Source organism: Sander vitreus, chromosome 6, assembly GCF_031162955.1.
Source record: "Sander vitreus isolate 19-12246 chromosome 6, sanVit1, whole genome shotgun sequence".
NCBI classification, from domain to species: Eukaryota; Metazoa; Chordata; class Actinopteri; order Perciformes; family Percidae; genus Sander; species Sander vitreus.
Genome location: NC_135860.1, coordinates 21900881 through 21920822, shown reverse-complemented (window position 1 = coordinate 21920822; position 19942 = coordinate 21900881). Strand labels below are relative to the sequence as shown.

The window sequence follows — 19942 nt, the reverse complement described above, 5'->3', positions numbered from 1 at the left end:
TGAGAGAGGTGGAGCTATCAGTTTCTAGCTGTAAGCTAAGCTAACGTTACCACATGCCAACGATGGACAACTTTGGTGAAGATGAACTCCCGCGACTGGAAGATATGGAGGTTGTAATTATTAAAGAAAAACGGAACATAAGTGAGATTCACTCTTATGCTTGTCAAGCGGGACATGGTGAAGATTGCAATTCCTCTCCTACCACGCCTGTGAAACGTCAACCTAAGAAGTCAAAAGGTAACAGTAACGTCACTCAAAAAGAGAAAACACATCCCGGCCAAACCGGCAATGAACCATCACTCTCTGAGCTGCAGAACACAATCACCACAGTTGTCATTGAGAAGATAAATGAAAGAGCAGACCAAATCGATAAGGCTGTCCACTACAACACAGTTCAAATTGACGGTCTTAAAAAGTCTCTGGACTTCTGCCATAAAGAAGTTATGGACTTGAAAAGACAGAACGTGGCTCTTAAAGAAACCTGTGAGCAGCTTCAGAAAAAAGTTACTGTCATGGAACTGAAAGTCAACGAGGTCGACTGCTACAGCCTACGCCATAACCTCCGTCTTCACAGCGTTCCTGAAAAAGTGGATGACATTCAAACACGAGTCCGGGATATCTGTCGAGCAGTGCTACCTGTCACTGAGGCTGAGACGGTTGTTTCTGCAATAGATGTTGTCCACAGAATCAGCAGACCCAAAGACGGAAGATCCAATCAACCAGTACGATTTACGACCAATTATTTTCAGGTCCATGTCCAGAACAGCCAGGTATGTGTTATGGAGAGGATCCAAGAGGAACGACTACCTGAAGAACAACCGGCTCCATTTCAAAGAGGATCTGACCACAGCTGACAGAGACACCCGCAGTTGTATATGGCCTGCCTTGGAGGCGGCGAGGAAGAGAGGAGACAAGGCCTACTTCGTGGGAAATAAGGCGTTTATTAACGGGAAAGAGATTAAAATAGACTGACAAAGAATTTAAATAAGCAAACGGAGGTATGTGATAATAATATACTCCTAGGTAAACTTGAATATTGTGGGTAAGATTCGGTCATAATGGAGTAGCCTATATTGTTCTGTTAAGGCAACCAATATACAACACTTGTGCAGTGATTCCTGCAATGACCAAAAAAGCTTAAAAGTCTAGAGAGAGTAGTTATTCTTTTATCTGTTCGTGTTCTCAAATGTCCATTTCTGTATTATCTGTCAATGCCAGAGGTATTGGAAACCAGTTGAAGAGAAAATGTTTATTCTTATATTGCCAGATTAAAGGTGCCGATTTTTATTTTATTCAAGAAACTCATGCTTCCGAAACAGATGTGTCATTTTGGAGGAGTCACTGGGGAAGAGATGTGTGGTTTTCATTTGGTAGTAATAGGTCAGCAGGGGTCGCTATATTGCAGGGAAAGTTTAAGGGTCATGTCATCAAGCACCTAATAGATGATGGTAGATGGATAATTCTTCTTGTAGACATTGACCAATCTCAGTTTGTTTTGGTTAATATCTATGCATCCAATAATAGACAAAATAATACAGTCATTTTTTCAGCAGTAGAATGTAAAATGAATCACCTCTTTATGGTATTCCCTTCAGCTAAAGTTTTATGGGGGGGGATTTTAATACAGTAATGGATGAAAGTATGGATAGATGGCCTCCCAAAGACAGAGCAACAAATGAATTAGGAAATATATGTAGTCGATTGAACCTAATTGACATCTGGAGACATAAACACCCAAACCAAAACATATATACTTGGAATAATAAGGATAGATCTAAAAAATCCCACATAGACTTCTGGTTGGTCTCATCAGACATGGAGAATAAGGTGGACTCAGTGATGATAGAACCTGCAGTTTTTACAGATCATAAGGCTGTAACAATTAATGTAAATATTGGCATAGGTAGACACAACTCTAACAAAGATTACTGGAAATTAAATAAATTACTTTTACAAAATAAAGAATTTAAAAAAGAAACCCAAACATTAATTGACAGATACTGGAGTCAAGCAAAATTACTCAATAATTTTGGAAACTGTTGGGAATTAATGAAATATTAAATCAGGAATTTGGCCCTATCTTTTGGGAAACAGATTGCTAAAGCAAAGAAAGAAAGCGAGTCCCAAATAATTCCATAAACGATAACATTATCAGAGAAATTAAGTTCATCCGGAGAAGAAATGATTGAGCTATCATCTCTACAACTTGAATTGGACAAAATATACGAGGAGAAGGCCAGGGGTGCCGTTATCAGATCTAGGAGGAAGTGGCTTGAACAAAGTGAAAAATGCACTAAATACTTTTTCAATTTGGAAAAGAGAAACTTTGAGTTGTCTTCCCTGTGTAAACTTAAAATTAATAGTCTAATATGTGAAGATGTAATGTTTATTTCACAATATGTGGCTGATTTCTGTCAGAAGTTATACGCTGCTGACTGTGAAAATGAAAGCGATATGGATATGTTAAGTTAAAGACAGTTTTAAATCAGTTTGCGACCAGAAGATTAGTTTAACAGAGGTACAAAAATGCATTGACTGTCTCAAAGAAATAAATCTCCTGGGAATGATGGTATTTGGTAAATGGTATTTAATGAGTCATTAGCACCTTTTTTAGTAGCTATGTCTGGAGAAGCAATAGGAAAAGGAGAATTACCTCCAACTCTTCAACAAGGTTTTATTAAATTGATTCCTAAACCAAAAAAAGATGAACTGAGTATTGAGAATTGGAGACCAATTAGTCTGTTAAATAATGATGCTAAGATATTTGCATTGGTCTTTGTTAAAAGGTTGAAATTAGGATTGGATGATATTATTGATGAAGAACAATCGGGATTCATGCCAGGAAGAAATATTTGTAATAACATATGATTAGTATTGGATATTATTGACTATGATGAATGTATATTACACAATAGCTTTATTTTATTTGTAGACTTTTACAAGAAACATGAAACGCTATATAAGGGTTGCAACAGTTCAATTAAAGGTCCCATATGGTGAAAATGGGTTTTTATGGGATTCTGTGTGTCATATAGGCTCGGCGGTTTAAATTAAAAGCTGTGAAAATGTGAAATCGCTCACTGCCGCCATAGAGCTCAACAGTGCCGCCCCTCCTCTGAGAGACCTTGGGTTCCGGAAGTAAATTTCCCATTCATTTCTCTCATTGACGTCTGGGAAAATCCGTATATAAAGACTTTTAGACCATGCCTTAGGCTAACCAGGTGGGACGTGACTCATAAGCATACAACGTATCATTTCGAGTAAAAAAACGAACAGAAAATCCCCAAAAAGTCAAAGGTACAAGACTGTGTACACATCGTCATCTGAGAGCGAAGGAACTACTCATCCCATAAACCACCACGCACCACTGAACAAAGGAAGCTAACGTTAGTTTAGCTAACAGCTAATTCGGCTAACCGCTAGCTGAGACAGCATGTAATAACTTTAAAAGACCCTCAAAATAAAACCTGAAAATAACCGTTAACATATATAACGGCTGTTACGTCAGCTGTAGACGGCTTTACCCAGTGTTAAGTTTGAGTTAATGTTATTTTACACTGAATCAAGCTGTCAGCTAACGGTTAGCCGAATTAGCTGTTAGCTAAACTAACGTTAGTTTCCCGGCAGAGGCTAACGTCAGAAGCGTGGGAACAGATCGTGATTCGTGCAGTGTCGTAAATCCTCGTGACAGATCGTGCAGGCAGCAGAGATCGGGTACTGACACCCCCCCCTCCTCACCAGCATGAGTTCCACCAATCAGAGTATTCACTGTGGGATTGTGGGATTGTTCAGGATTGTGGGTAATGAAGTACTTATCCAAGACATCGCGAATAAAAGACATTTATCTCTAAACAAGGTTAGTGCCCCATGATTTTTGGCGTCTATATGAGCATATACAATCGCTTAGTCATGTACGCTGGTTATAGCTGGTTATAAGTCTACCATCAACGGTTACGATTTTATGGCTTATATTGCAAATGTCAATGGAGAAATTTTTACTTCCGGAACTGTTGAGCTCTATTTCTCCACCCCCCACAAAACTAGACCGCCTCTCAGCTAAACGGGCCAGTTAGAATTTGATGTATTTTCTATGTAGAAACCGGGTAACCAATGGGTGTCGTGTTCCAAAATCGACCTAGCCCCGTCCCCTTTCCCAACGTTCGCTTAGTGCCGCTGAGAAGAATCCGAGAAGAAGCGAGAGTCATGTCTGGAGTTAAGTTGTACCTGAAAACCGGCCGTGTGAAATGTGCCATTTCAGGGTGCAGAGTATCAAATACATCACTGCACTGCCTTCCAAAAGACAAAGATGTCGCTGACAAGTGGATGGATTTTATTTTTGGAGACTTGCCTCAACCTGTGCCAAGTCAGGCTTTTCGGCTATGTACTGCACATTTCTCACCGCAGTTCGTACTAAATCAGGGGCTTTATGATGCTGGAGTCGTATCAAAATTACTGTTGATGAAAGGATCCATTCCAACTATTCGGCACCCTCTCCCAAGCATTGAAACGGTGAGTAAAAACTATTTCACAACGTAGCTAGCTAGCTAACTGAGTTGATAATGTTTCGTTTTTCCCTAATGGTTGGTTAGCTGGCTGTGTCACCGCTAGCTAACGTACGGTTTGTGTGTGTGTGTGTGTGTGTGTGTGTGTGTGTGTGTGTGTGTGTGTGTACATTATAACGTTAGCTAGTTGTCGAGCTACCATAGACCGTATATAAGAAGCTAGCTACTGAACTAGCTAACTGACGTTAGCTACAAAGCAAAGATGTCGCCTACTATTTTAGTTTGTTTGTAATATTGTTAATCTCTGGCCAAGAGGAAACTATAGATAGTCTGTGACTGATTGTGTGAGTGTATCACATCGTCTTTTAGCAAAATGGCGGAGCGCGTATACTCAGCGAACCTGTGTTGGTGCTCTCGTCGGGTTCAAGTCCGTTTTTTAGGGGCAAAAGCGCCCCGAAGTCCCCTGGAGGCTCTAGCAGCTTTTTTTTCTCCATCCAGCTGTGAGACAGGACGCATCGCGGCTCGCCATTTGCAGCGTCTGATATACAGTATTTTCTTGGCGAGCGAATCTGGCAAGAAAGTACGCTGATAATCTTTTATAAACGATATAAATAAAGGATTACGTTATTGATATAAATTACCGATTCTGTCAAATGATAAAAAATGCATCCCCTGCTTGCCAACCCTTTTGATTTTCCTTTCTCTCGCCCTGCTGTCTTCCTTTACAGACAGATGAGGATATATGTGTATATATGTGTGTGTGTGTGTGTATGTATATATATATATATATATATATATATATATATATATATATATATATATATATATATATATATATATCGTATATATATATATATATATATATAGTAGATATAGTAATACAAGATATAGTAGATAATGTGGGCAGACATTTAACATTGATCTTAGAGACTGTATACATATATCTTGTCCTATGCACTACATGATAGGTTTGTTATTACTGCTATTTCAAATGAGCCACAGTCTACATTGTTTGACAAAGGCATAATTTCCAAATAGCTTCTCAGACAAGTGTGGTCTGTGAGAATGTGTGGTCTCCCCCACTTCTCACCTCAACACCCTTGAAGCCCCTTCCACCCAAAAAGAGGCCGCGACTGGAACTAGAGGAGGATGACGATGAATGGGAGGCCTCCATTGAGGCTACTGACCCTAATGACTCCACTTTCATTCAAAGTGTGTCAATGACAACAGAGTCATCGACTGTATCGTAAGTTCTCAAGGAAAGCTCCAATAGCTATTTGTCTTTGATGTGTCTCAATTCTGATGTGAATAATATTTCTTATGTTTTTCTGTTGTGCTCCTTTTTTTTCCCCTTGCACAGACAAGCCTCACTACCATATGATGTACCTAAGTATATTGTATATGAAAACTGCCTCCTCGAGTTGTTTGAGTTATGTCCAGTGTGCAGCTCCATGTGTGATGTCCGGAAAACTATACGTGGGACTTTCCTTGCTGTTGATCAGACGTGCCACCGCTGTGAGTTCAACAGAGAGTGGAAGAGTCAACCGTTCATTGGAAGTACACCTGCAGGGAACATTCATCTCTCTGCGGCTGTATATTTTACAGGGGCATCTTTCACCCGAATGAAAAAGGTATTTAGGTGCTCATTTGTACAAAATGATTTTTTTGTTATACGCATATCGACTTGCAATTTACATTTTTTCATTATTTTTTAAAAAGGTTTTCAACGCATTTGGTGTGAGGAGCATGCGATACCAAGCTTTCCGGAAACATGCCAAAACCTATCTAGAACCTGCCATTGTTTGGAAATGGAAAAGGGCCCAGCAGGTTGAGCTTCAAAGTTTAAGCCAGCAGAGCAAGGTCATCATTGGAGGAGATATACGGGCAGATTCTCCAGGTCAGTAGCAGAAACACCATCCTTTTGAGTTGAAAACTAATTTCTGGTAGCACTTTCACTGTATCACCCTGTAGGGTGGGACCGGAGCGCCTCTATGTAGTGCTACAGCGGAAATAGTTGCACCGTTTTCTTTTTAAACTGCCTTAATAACGTTTTACTTTATTACATGTACTGTGCTACATTGTTTTACTGCGATTTGTGTGCACCGTTGTCTTGCAGGCCATTGTGCCAAATTTGGAAGCTATACTGTGATGAATCTTGAAACCAGCACAGTCATCGATATCCAACTTGTGCAGGTGTGTATATTACCAAAGATATTTAAACCACCACTAGTTAGTAGTGCAAATGCAATTGCAAAGCATCCCCAACGTAGTAATCTGACATGAGCTTTTATGACAGCACATTGGACTTTTGCTCCAGCTATTTCATATTGTGTCCTCTTCCCTCAATCTACCCTGTTTTCTATCAACAGAGCAATGAGGTCGGAGGGAGTTACTACATGGAGAATGAAGGTCTGAAGCGAAGCCTTGCTCTTCTGGAGGCAAGTGGTGTCACACTGGACTGCATAGTCACAGACCGCCACCTCCAGATTCAAAAATACCTGAGAGAAAACAGTACTATGACGTCTGGCATATTGATAAGGGTATGACATATTAATCTATTATGCTTTTGACACACTGTTCTGTCTGAATTTGTAATTTACAGTTAGCTCTGACATGGAATTTCAATATTACTCAGTAGTTTTTACTATATTGTTTAATCCAAGGGATGTCTAAGAACATTGACAAACTTGCCAAGGAAAAGGATTGTGAGGTGGTAAAAAAAAGTGGCAACAGAGTATTAGGAACCATCTCTACTGGACTGCATCATCATCCAAGACAGGCCCAGAGAAGGTGGCAAAGTGGACATCTGTCATCAATCACATCCACAACATTCACACACACACGAAGACCCCCTTTTTCCAAAGTGTGAGCACAGTGATGTCATAGATAAGAGGAGGTGGTTGAAGCCAGGTATACATTTATTCTTATTGTATTCCTTTGAAAAATATGAATGATGGTAATATAAAACCATTACATTTGGCATCCAAAGGCATTTTCTAAACAGTTTTAAAATAATTTCGTAGGATCAAAGGCTTCCTACAGACTGGAGAAGGTCCTTACAAACGAGGTTCATCAAGGGTGTGGAGAAACTAAGCCCTCACCACCAAACATCCTCTCTTGAGGCCTTCCACAGCATTGTCATTCACTTTGCACCAAAGAGTGTGGTGTACCCATTCATTAGGATGCTTTGCAGGTAATGCACATTATGCACAGCCAGCCGTCATTATGACAGAACTACCCCTGTTAGAGTAGTTTTGCTGGCCTACTGTCTGACCAGATTATTAAAATACAAAAAAACTTTTGATCTGGGCCATTTCCTCAGGTTGCTTAGCACAGTGTGTAGACTTCTATTTCTTTGTACAACATATTGAAGTAATAAAATACACACCCATTACATAATTTGCATTGTTGTTGTTGCAGACTCTATCTCTCAGCATTCCACTTCAATGAGAATGCCAACCGGCCACAGTCAACAAGTGCTCTGGGAGATCCTGCCTTTTAAACTGGCCTTCCATAGAAGGCATAGAAACTACAATAATGAAATTAACTACAATAAAAATGGTAATAGGGGGCGTCAGCAGGACCCCCACAATCCAAAGAAACCTGCGAGAAAGCAAGATGCTAAGTTACTAACACGCATTCATGGAACAGACGTGAAAAGAAACAAGTTAACATTAACAACTAATGCAATAACAGAAATAATATTTATAGCAGTGGGTATATAGCAGTCTAATAAAATGTTAAGAACTGTAGCTATTATAGCCTGCTTCAGAATCACTCTGCGGCTGGATGAGGGTGTGAACGGCTCTCTCCAAAAACTTCCTGCAGAAAGTGGTGCAGCTGGGCAATGTGATCATCTGGGGGAAACAGATGACTGTTAAATCATAACAGTATTTTTAATTGATACATTTTTATGCTAAATTAACTGTACCTCTGCTGTTGCTCCTCCTTGCACTAACGTCGTCTGGGTCGTCGGTCCGGCTGAGCTCAGACTGGCTCACCTCACTAAAAACTAAATGTCTACACAAAAAGATTTACTTGGACTGATGCCCATTGCTGTTATTTTTATTAGTCATATTTCTTTTATTATCTCTTGCGTTTCTTGTTGGTGAAAGTCTCTCTCGCTGCAATATAATTAATTACTATGTTACGCTTAAAATGATTTCACGTTAAACAATTTCTGTAAAAACAGAGTTCACGTCAGATCACTCTCTGTAGCGTACACACTTGAACTCATTCATCACGTACTGACGATTACTTCTACTGTCAGCATTAGCTGCTGATGCCCAGTGTATCGTAAAGCCTAGAGCGCCCTCTGCTGACTATGCTGAGCTCAGCAGGAACAACCTCACCCATTCAAACACACGTACTCAAATTACCCTGTGACCAGACACTGATACAGATAAGTAATAAAGTAGTTTATGTTTTGAGTCCTTAGCTTCTGATCAGTTCAAAAATTAAAAGGGGGGGCTAATATTTGCGTGTCGTGTAGAACACATTGTGCCACACATACATTTAGTACATTGCTATTAAACATTACATGTTAATGAATAAATAAAAAAAAATGCATTCATTCCACAGGCTATGTAAATGAACTCATCGCCCTCACATTTGAGTGTTGTCCCTGACCCAGCACCTTTTTTAATGAAGAGCTGCAGAAGATCACCATTCCAGAGGATCTCTGTGCTGAGTTCTCGGTGTCATCCATGGAAGAGGCCATTGCAGGATTTGTGTCACGCTTCAATCCAGCACAGGTCGAAAACCAGTGTAGGTGCTGTCTGCATACTCGAAGGACGACGCATGAAGGGAGAACAACCCTGAACCTTCGACCAAGAAACCCCCAGCACCAGCTGACAAAACTTCTGTAGGCCAAATACCTGTAACGACTAAAACAGAAGAAATATAAATGACATACTTAAACAGGTTACATGTTTTGAGTTATGCATATGCTTCTAACTGACATTTTGTTTAAACATTTTTACATTGACCCAATAACAGGATAAAAATAATAGCAATGGGCATCAGTCCAGGTAAAACGTTTTGTGTAAACATTTTGTTTTTAGTGAGGTGAGCCAGTCTGAGCTCAGCCGGACCGACGACCCCAACGACGTTAGTGCAAGGAGGAGCAACGGCAGAGGTACAGTTAATTAATCATAAAAATGTAGCAATTAAAAATACTGTTATGATTTAACAGTCATCTGTTTCCCCCAGATGATCACATTGCCCAGCTGTACCACTTTCTGCAGGAAGTTTTTGGAGAGAGCCGTTCACACCCTCATCCAGCCGCAGATGGTTTGTTGTGATGTCCTACAGTATCAGTTTTTTCTCTCTCTGCTTTCACAGGTTTTCTTTGCTCATCGTTGCGCTTGCTGCAACTGTTATTAGACTATTTCTACTACAGTTCATATCATTCTATTATACCCACTGCTTTAAATATAAATATTTTGGTAACTTGCTATTGTGGTTGCTGTTCATCTCTGTTCCATGAATGCCTGTTACCAACTTAGCATCTTCATTAGGATTTTGGTGGTCCTGCTGACACCCATTATTATTATTATTAGTTCATGTCATTATTACATGCTGTTGTAAAACAGGAGTTCTCTGGTTTAATTAATGTAGCATAATATAATTAAAACAGCTGTATATAAAAATACATTATAAATGATTTGATGAGTCTGAGAGGCCCATAATCAGCCCTGTAAATATTCAGTGCATTCTGCAGTGAATAAGGGTTCAGACAGACAGGTTCCAGGCCTGGGTGGTCCACCATACACTGTGGTGGGTCAGGTAGCTCGTCACATCTTCTTCTGACCTTTATAAAATATTACATAGACCGTTAAATTACATATGACAGTGATATTAACAAAAAGCAGGAAACAAGGTAACCCGGTGATGCTGTGTCTTTGTGCTCTTTGACAAAACACTTGGTTTATTTCATCCTTTTTAATGTTAACGTAGACGCAGTGAGATAAACCAGACAATAATTGTAACGTTACCTGAGGTATCTCCCTGCAGCACACATTTTCAACCTCGGACGGCATCCGCTCACGCGGTCCACACGTGTACCTGTAGTAACATTAAACATCAACTGAAGCATGAAACAGGAGAAGTACGCCAATTTTTTTCAATTCAATGAAAACATTGAATATATTTGGAAACAACAATTAACTTTAATACTTGATCTGGTTGTTTTCAAATATTTAGTACTGACTGGAGAATGTATTTTGACAGTGCGAGGACTGACAATTGGAGACAAATTCTGTTTCAGTTTCTTTTAAAATCTTGCATAAACTATATCCAGCACTTTTTGTGAACTAGAAGAAGAAACAATCTGTCATTTGTTCTTTCACTGTATGTGTACTAAAACATTTTGGGTAGATGTTCAACATCTTATAAGACGGAACACTGGGCAATCAATTCAATTTAAGGATAAATATATTTGTATCTGTTTTGAAGGCAATGAGATGGACAAAGATGTTGTCTATTTTGTTCAATTGATCTTGTTATTGGGAAAATTCCACATTCACAAGAAAAAATGGGCGGACTCCAAACCAAGCTTTGAACACTTTTTTTCAAGAACTGCACCAATACGGCAACACTAAGGGACTGTTCGATATTTAATTAAGGGGCCACCGGAGGAGTTTTGTGGCCTCTAACCTAAAAAGATTTGACCCTCCCCTCGTCAGTAATAAACCTGTTTGAGTCGTGATTCACTCGGATCTTTAACCCGAGTCTTTAAATTGACTCACGAATCGCGAGTCTCTAGTATCATTAACCCGGTTCAGTTGAGTCCTACTGTCTAAAATGATAACAGCGTCACACACAAACCTCTTGCAACATTAGCTTCTACTATTCCTAGCCATCTTAGCTGCAAAAAGCTTTATATAACTTACAATTTCGTAGGCAACAGCAACTCCACAAGTCACCTCAAGCGCCTGAGTGAGCAGAGAGACAGTTCCGACCCGCAGACTCAGAGCCGGAAGCTCACAGACTGTAGGATTCACTCGAGAACTCACAAGTCAGTTGTCAGTGATTCATGAGTTCTCGCGCGACTCAGCCGGCTATATGAGTGGATCTGATTCAGACGAGCGAGTGAAGTCTCTCCTTGAGCTCAGGGTAAAGCAAATCCACAACAAAAGCCATTCTTTCACTTCTGAAATAACATAAAATGTTCTGCACGTAGCCTAGCTAGGCCGAGTGTAGGTTTGGTGTATAAATGTAGTATGTTAAATGCAATTAGGGCGAGCAGACAGTCCGTAAGCTCACCTCGCCAACAACTCATGTTTTTTTTGTCTGTACAGATACACATACACATTGAAAGCATTAAATGCATACATACATATTTACATTAAAGAGGTTGTAAGTCATTGTGAATGTTCAGAGTCCGAATGGCTTTCTTATTTGTCAGTCCTATTAAAGTTTCAAAATATAATTTCATGTCATTTTTAAATGAATATTCGGTTTTCTTTCAGGCCATTTACATTTATGGATATAACGTTTTCCAAATAAAATTAAAAGATTCTAAATGAAAACATGGCATTTTATCCAAATCAAAAGCTCACCTTGGATGTAGCATACAATACTGACTCAAGTGACTCGCACAACCCGGACTTTTTTACTGAGTGACTCAGAATAACCCGAATCCTTAAAAGGAATCGAGTTTGCCAGGCCTAGTCAGTAATAATTTTCCTATGACCCTCCAAAATGATTTGAAGAAGAGGCATGACTCTCCCCTTGCGAGCAAGTTTGCACTTAGCACCTTAGAAGTACAGATACCATTTGATTTTTACAGCCCTGATGTACAGGAGTTAACCTCTGCATTCTCATCTTATACATCCCACTCCTCTGTTATCTGTTATTTCAGTAGATTTACTCTCTAACGTTGTGGAAACACAATAAGCATGGAAACTAAATGCACACTTCCTGCATTACTGCATTACTTCAAATACTAATAAACTAGTAAACTAGTATTCACATGAAGTAAAACAATAAAACATTGAGACCATTCAGCAAAGGACACTAGGATATAACAATTCAATACTGGTTGCTATGGACTTGTCACTAGGCTTCGTCATTGAATATTTTAGCTGCCGAAGCTGAACATTCTATTCCAAAACACATGTTTATTTTTAAAGCAGATTTTAAATTACATTGTAACAATTTAACAATTCGCCCTTATGAAATCCAATCGCGGCGCGGCTGTTTTGGAACGCAATAGACGCTTAAATTCAATTAAAATGTAACGGTGAACAATCAGTGTTGGACCTACAGTCTGTTGAGATGCCTCTTCAAACTCACCATAAAACGTTAAGACACGTTGAGAAAAAAGATCTGTATTTTGCCGTAATCCAATGACACGGAAAAAAAGTAATCCACAGCGATCAGTAGATCCACAAAAAGGTAAATGATACGGTGTATCCAGCAAGGCCTATACGAGCGCCACATTCACCAGCCAGCTCCAAACAGGTGAACGAGGCCTCTCCACTTCGCCGTTTAAACAAAGTGGAATAAACGTATAAAAGTCCAAATCTACACAAAACCCGCAATCAAATAGTAAGCTGACATCACATTTATATACATGGCATTTAGGAAACCTTTATTGCAAGGTTGGCACGCAAGATGTCCAGACATAGTGCAACAGTAACTTTGTTTTTTAAGTCCTGCTGCTCCCATCGTCAGCCAGGTAATATTTTTTTTTACTAAAGTAGTATATGAAATCTGATGTATTACCTACCACCATTTAGTTGTTTTGTGTTATTTAAGATATTTATAAAATATCTGGTCATGCCAGACGTAATTATTCCACTCATTTTTTAAACAATGCAATTACCCGTTTGACCACCAGGGGGGCAGTGCTCCTCCTGCCCCCCCCAGCAAACTCTGCGTATGCGGTCAGACCCATCTGCTAGGGGGCCGAGACTGAGAGCTACATGGATAAATATGCACCAAACGGTAGTCCATTCCATAAATACCGAACGGTCCCTAAGAGACATTAAGAATAAGAAGGCAATTAAGACTGGAATTTTGTTTGATAAATTTCTCATCTATCGGTGATACATTTGACTTGTACTACACTTTTCTTTTTTTACTTTTTTATTTATTTTTTGCATTTCCTGTATATGCACCTCTGGTATTTCTTTTTGTATATGTACGTACTGGCGATGTACCAATGTTCTTTACTAATAAAAAATAAAAATAAAAGTTACAGTAGCCTACACCAAAGCCCATTCTTTGCCTACACAGTTACAGCAGCAAAGACTCACGGACTTTCGCGGGGTTTAGGGTTTAACCAAACAGTCACATGTGACATGACGTGAGTTCCACCAATCAGAGGCATCACTGTGGGATTGTGGGTAATGAAGTACTTATCCAAGACAGCGCGAATAAAAGACATCCATCTCAAAACAAGGTTGGTGCCCCATGAACTTTTGATGTCTATATTAGCATATGCAATCGCTTAGTCATATCGTAGCTGGTTTTAAGTCTACCATCGACGGTTACGATTGTATGGCTTATACTCCAATTGTCAATGGAGAAATTGCATTGTATTTTTACTTCCGGAACCGGCTGTGGGCGGGACCGTTGAGCTCGCGCACACCCGGAGAAGTTTGTTATGTGTCTCAGTAGACTTGCCTGACTCAGAGCTCGTTTATTCGAAATAAAACATGGACAACAGTACAAACGTAAGGAAGCGTCAGTGTTCAAGGGTGTGGGAACATTTTGAACTATTATCCCCGAATAAGGTAAACGGCTACGTTTTATGGACTGTATTATTAGGCCTATTTATTATTATTATTATTATTAACGTCATTGTCATTCAGACAACATTATCTGCTTAACAAAGTAGCCTAGATGCATTAACTACCTAGCTAGCTAGTAATTCAGATAAAGTTGGCTTTTCTAACAGGCCAGTCCAGGTTTTTATTTCAAAACAGTCACGCTCATTGCATTATTTTAAGGTTCGGTGTTTACTGTGCCAACAAGAACTGTCATACGTCAATACCTCTACAATGTTGAGGCACCTCCGTACAAAACACGAAGCAGCAGCAGCAGCGTCCAATGCTCCACCCAGCGACAACATTCAAGGCAGTGTTAATTCCGGTCCTTCATTTGGTTTGTTTTATTTCGTTTCAATATTGTGATCATTATTATACAACACATAGCCTACTAATCTTGTCTCACCCCTCCAGGAAGGAACACGCACTAAACTGGGCGAAAGGATATCATTAGCAGTCCTCACTCCTTGCAGAAATCACCTTGATCGCCACCCTTTATCACTTTATATCCTTTAAAATGTCACCTAATTCAAACACAATGCTCACTTACATACACCTGTACGTAATTCTACGTAGCGGTAGAAGGTGGCATTGTTGCTGCAGTTTATTGAATCCATATTTAGCCTAATTAGCTAAACATAGGAAGAAATAAAATGGGTTATTCATTTTCTTTATTGGACTTTATCTTAATTTAATCTAAATAGTTGTGAGAGAGTCCAGTAGAACTGGTTAATGATTTGACACAATATGGAATGCTCAACTAGTCGGATTATTCATCAATTATTATTCATCATTCATTTAATGAAACATTAATTTAATGAACAATAAAATAAAAGAAATTACTTTAAATAAGTAAGTTTAGTAAATGTGCTTACTAAAAGAGAATGATATCTAGATATCAAAAGTCCAAATATACCTATAATAGTTGTCGAGACATTATGTAGCTCTAATATCAAATATTTCAATATTAATATTTCAATTTATGTACATTTTAGGAAATCTGTTTTGGGGAGGTGAGAGAGAGAAACATGAGTATGTCATTTACCAGCAGTGGTTGTGCCAGGCAGAACATTAAGTGTGCACAGTAGTGTAAGGAAAAGTCTCACTCAACGTGTCTACCTAATATAAGGGTTTAAATGGTATCATTCAGAAAATTCTACTTGGAGAAAGCAGCAAACAATACTAAAGTTCATGGGATCTCAAGAGGCAACTTGCTTTCATGATTTCTAATGTTGGTCGTACTCTACTGTGTTTTTTGGGAGTTTGCCACTTATCGTATTCACTGCTATTAATCTGTAGGTTTTTCTGTATTCCTTGTATTGCCAAATAATTCCTAAATGTGCTATTTTCACTTTCACTTTAAAGGAGTCAAATCCTATGCTTTGGCTGTTGAGGGAGCTGCAAAGATCAGTGACATGACGACATGTGAAGAGGCACCCGAGATCTGCATCTTAAAGACTCGCGAGTGTAAGCCCAACACTTGCATATGTCACCTCAATAAACTCACTTCCCTGTGACTGTGGTACACACTAGTTTAGTTTTGTTCTCAGTCTTAGTTTAGAGAGTAAACATGCTTTTCAGTTACAGTATAACGCTTTTATTTTATTCCTTTCGAATATGACTAATAGTTATATATATATATATATTTTATTTATATGCACCTTATTCTGCAAAAGTCAAAGGAAGTATGTCATGTTTTTTAGGCATGACATAAGTCTTAAATTCAGGCTAATGTGGTTAGAGTCAATGACATGAGGTGACTTTGTCAGAGATCAGAGTTCAGTTTATTGTGGTGGTCAGGCTGTACATAAATACAAATTCCAACCAATAGTTTTTGAGTCCACCGTGCTTGTCCCATCTTGTAAAATAGTTTTTCTTCTCCAATCCTTTTATTACATTTACAGTTTGAACTGTTTTATGTTTATATTTTTTGCGTTTATATTGCAATAGTTTTAAAAGAATTGTGTCTGTGCCTTGGAACTGAGAAATGTACATGCCAGCAGAAGTGTTTACCAAATTGTAATGTGGATAGCAGAGGTGGGGACTACTACTGTTTTTTGTGTCAATGTCATTGCAGTGTTGTTAAAGGCTCAGCTCCTGATGTCTGATATAGAGGAACTTCTGGACTGTTGTACATCAGCAGGCCCCTGCAACCAGAAACGCTGCAGAACGGTACGCATAGAGGCAGCGGTGTAAATTGGAACCATGTGGATATGATCATGACAACAATATATCCCTTAAAGGGCAACTATTATATAGCATTTTCAGGATTATACTTGCATTTTGTGTTTATACTAGAACATGTTTACATGCTTTAATGTTAAAAATACACTTTATTTTTCTCATAATGCCCTTGGCTGCTGCACCTGTATTCACTCTCTGTATGAGATGCTCTGTAGGAGCGCCTGTCTCTTTAATCCCTCCTCCCGAAAAAGCCCAGTCTGCTCCCGCTTCCTGGAATCTCCGGAGCCGCCGCACCGTGTTTGACTAGTTAAAGCTGGAGCTACTGCAACGGAATAAACCGCAGGACTTTGTACCATGAAAAATATGTACTGGTCATGAAAGGCTTGTATCATGTGGACGCGCCAACAGCTTTGTTGTCATTACTTAGAATTCCTCATGGGGGCGACAGAAACTACACACTATAGCTTTAACCAAACAGTTTTATTTGTCTAATCGTAACCTGACCATTTGTTTAATTTAATTTATTTTATCCTGTCTTTTAAAGAACATAATGAAGCAGATAGGACTATCACATTCCTACAATACTTAGGTCAGAAGTGGTCAGGCTACATGAGTTCCCTACAGTTGCATAGCAACACAGTTAATTTGCCCTCTCAGCTGCAGTCTGAGATGTAAACTGAATTGCAGTCAATGTAGTTTTCAGCTGACATACGGTACAAAGCTCCTTAACTATTTTACCATTTAATTGTTGCCGTGCACTCTAAACTGAGCCTCTCAGCTTCTTTTACATGGTTTTCCATCAAAGTGATCAAGGGACAAACAGCTTTAAGCATTAAATCCTCCTGACCTATTTCGTGAAGTACCCGAGAGGCCAGCAAATACAACTTTTTCCAAAACCTTTGTTCAGAAAGGAGAAATACCTTTGCTCCAAAGCCAGTTGATTTAAAACAGCCTCCCATGCTGCATCGATTTCATCCACGCTTGTTGCTGTATTTTCTTTAGATTTTAGCTGTGGCCCAGTTAGATGATGTTCACAACCTCAGTCCGACCTACAAATGCACTGATTGGCTCAGCTATTTCTCCAACTGGAAAAACGGCCAATTAATGAAAAGCCTTTAAATCTCTCAACAAACAGATGTAGGTGCTTATTCAGAGGTCTGGAACCAGGCTAGCAGAACACTAAGTTAGTATGGTAGTGAGGACTGTTTATAAATTGTCTTTCTTTCAAACACACACACACACACACACACACACACACACACACACACACACACACACACACAAACACCAATAGTAAACTGGATGGATGTGCAAATGACCTTGTTATTATTTTCAGGCATAGCGTGCACAGCGTGATCTAGTGTGCATGTTGTTGTTGTTGTGACAGATTCAGCAGGAGTGTCAGGCCAGCATAGAGGAGGACGGAGAGACCTTGATCATAGAGGGCTTCAGGTTTGAGAGTGCGGTCAGCAGGGAGGACTGGCTGAGATCACAGGCTGGTGGAAGAGGAGGATGCCAGGGCGACACTTGAGTGATGGCTACCTTAGTGGTTTCATCACACAAAGTCAACAAGGCCAAACGACTGGCAGAGGTAACAATGGCAGACAGAGAACCAACACATGACGTGATTAAAAATGATGGGAGGAAGGCCAACAACTGACGTGTAGCTCTCTAGACAGAGACAAAGCAGGATGACACCATGTTCTATAGAGGATAAAGACAATTTTTACTGTTGATAAACATTCCAATTTTTCCTAAATGCTAATGTAAGACATAAGTTACTTGTTCATTGTTGCTTGTTTTCAGATCTTCAAGAACATAGTTTGACAGTTTTAAATTTCCATATTTGGCACAACGTCTAAGTTTGCCATTTCAGAATATTGTATTTATTTTGTATTTGCGATGTAGTAGAGAGGGAAATATTACAAGTTAATGTTAAAATGTCACTGTTTAGGCCAATGGTGAAGTCTTTGCATTATTTATTTCACTTCTGTTAGTCTTGTCTACAACAGCATAGTACATTTAGCAGTTTAGCAGTGTGACCCGACTGAAGCAGTAGCTCACTGATGTTCAATACAGTTATGCCTTTGTTTCATTTAGCGTTGTTGCCTTTAACTATATTGTGGGTCTCGCACACCCTGAACATCCAATATACAACAACACACTGTGTAGGTTAGATGGGGACGTAGGCTTTCTCTTTGATTACACAGAGCTGTTGAACTATTCAGTGTCCTTCCTGTTTGTACCCTATTGTAGATCATCTTGCTCCCTAAAAGCACCTCCAATGCTCTAATTACAGCAACGTTTCACAGCCCACCTTGCTTTTTAGTGCAGTTGGCCTGGAGAAAAACAGTATAATAAATACATATGACAGTGCTATACTTGAGCATCTGAAGGTCCATAAGAAATCTTATGATTGAATAACTTGAAGTGAAGACCTTTTAGAGCTCATAAATAAAGTTCACTGCATCGGAGGATGAATTTGACAGTACAGTCTCTCAGTCTTAAATAGGTTGCTCTTCCTCAGTCCACTATGTCCTGATAGGTCAGATACATTATTTACTGGGCCATTACTTCTCTGCTGATTTTGGTGGTGAGACTGGTATAAAAAACATTTTACTTGAATTTAAAATGAATTTATAAACTCGTGATACCACTTGTATTAAGCATCATAGCATCGATTCACAGTAGTTGATGGTACATGTTATATTCTAAATATTGTGATACTGTTGTATCGGATCTAAAGGGGAATAAAAGATTACTGGTCAATTTTGTTTTCTTATTGATTACTCACAGCATCTTTTCTATGTTCTAACCATAATTATATCCAACTAATCTTTCAAATTTCAATTCTAGTGCAGTCTGCAGCAGAAATTAAATTATAGGAAATGACCATCTCATAAACGTTGACCTGATTATGTCAAGGGAAGCCAAATGCAGTATCAGTGACAACTACTGTATGTACTCATCAGCTCTTTATTACCTTGTAAATCCCTCTACTGTATGATAAGGGGGAATTATGTGCTGCTATAGCCTGTTTTATAGTAAAGTCCCATTTTGTCAACCTCACACATACGTAGCATCAGTTTTAGCACCATTAGTTTGTTGACATATAATTAAATATGAAAATCTCGTGAACAAATTGTAAAACAAATCCCGTAGATGGTGAAACCAAGATATAAAAAATGAGTCTTGCCTCGCCATGCAACGCCCTGTGTGAAGTGAGAAAGTAGGCTGTTTGGTTCTGAAATGAACGAGACCCGCCAGTAGATTAACAAGTGTCGGGGCATCAATGTAACCAATTAACAAACTCCCAATTAGACTGTCTGCTCAGCGATTAAACACTGAAGTTTACCAAGCATTAACATTCTAAGAAGACTAACATAATATATGCAAATAAGGTCATTATTATGCATGTGCTAGTTCAGTGCCCAAATTAAGTGCTTGTTTGGAGCACTTGGAATGTGTTTGCAAGCATGA

General features: G+C 39.1%; 2 protein-coding genes across 2 annotated transcripts; both read left to right on the top strand.

Annotated features, from left to right (window-relative positions):
* The first annotated feature begins 4875 nt into the window (after nucleotides 1-4875).
* Nucleotides 4876-13702, top strand: LOC144519032 (uncharacterized). Its single transcript, XM_078251913.1, has 11 exons — nucleotides 4876-4906; nucleotides 5541-5748; nucleotides 5863-6133; nucleotides 6222-6399; nucleotides 6619-6695; nucleotides 6872-7042; nucleotides 7166-7412; nucleotides 7526-7695; nucleotides 7923-8063; nucleotides 9084-9639; nucleotides 9714-13702. Exons 1-7 carry the CDS (start codon nucleotides 4876-4878, stop codon nucleotides 7217-7219), a joined length of 990 nt encoding a protein of 329 aa, XP_078108039.1. The 3' UTR covers nucleotides 7220-7412; nucleotides 7526-7695; nucleotides 7923-8063; nucleotides 9084-9639; nucleotides 9714-13702.
* Nucleotides 13703-14079: 377 nt separating this feature from the next.
* Nucleotides 14080-19221, top strand: LOC144519914 (uncharacterized). Its single transcript, XM_078253441.1, has 5 exons — nucleotides 14080-14245; nucleotides 14462-14615; nucleotides 15644-15745; nucleotides 16356-16450; nucleotides 17850-19221. Exons 1-5 carry the CDS (start codon nucleotides 14168-14170, stop codon nucleotides 17991-17993), a joined length of 573 nt encoding a protein of 190 aa, XP_078109567.1. The 5' UTR covers nucleotides 14080-14167; the 3' UTR covers nucleotides 17994-19221.
* Nucleotides 19222-19942: the final 721 nt, after the last annotated feature.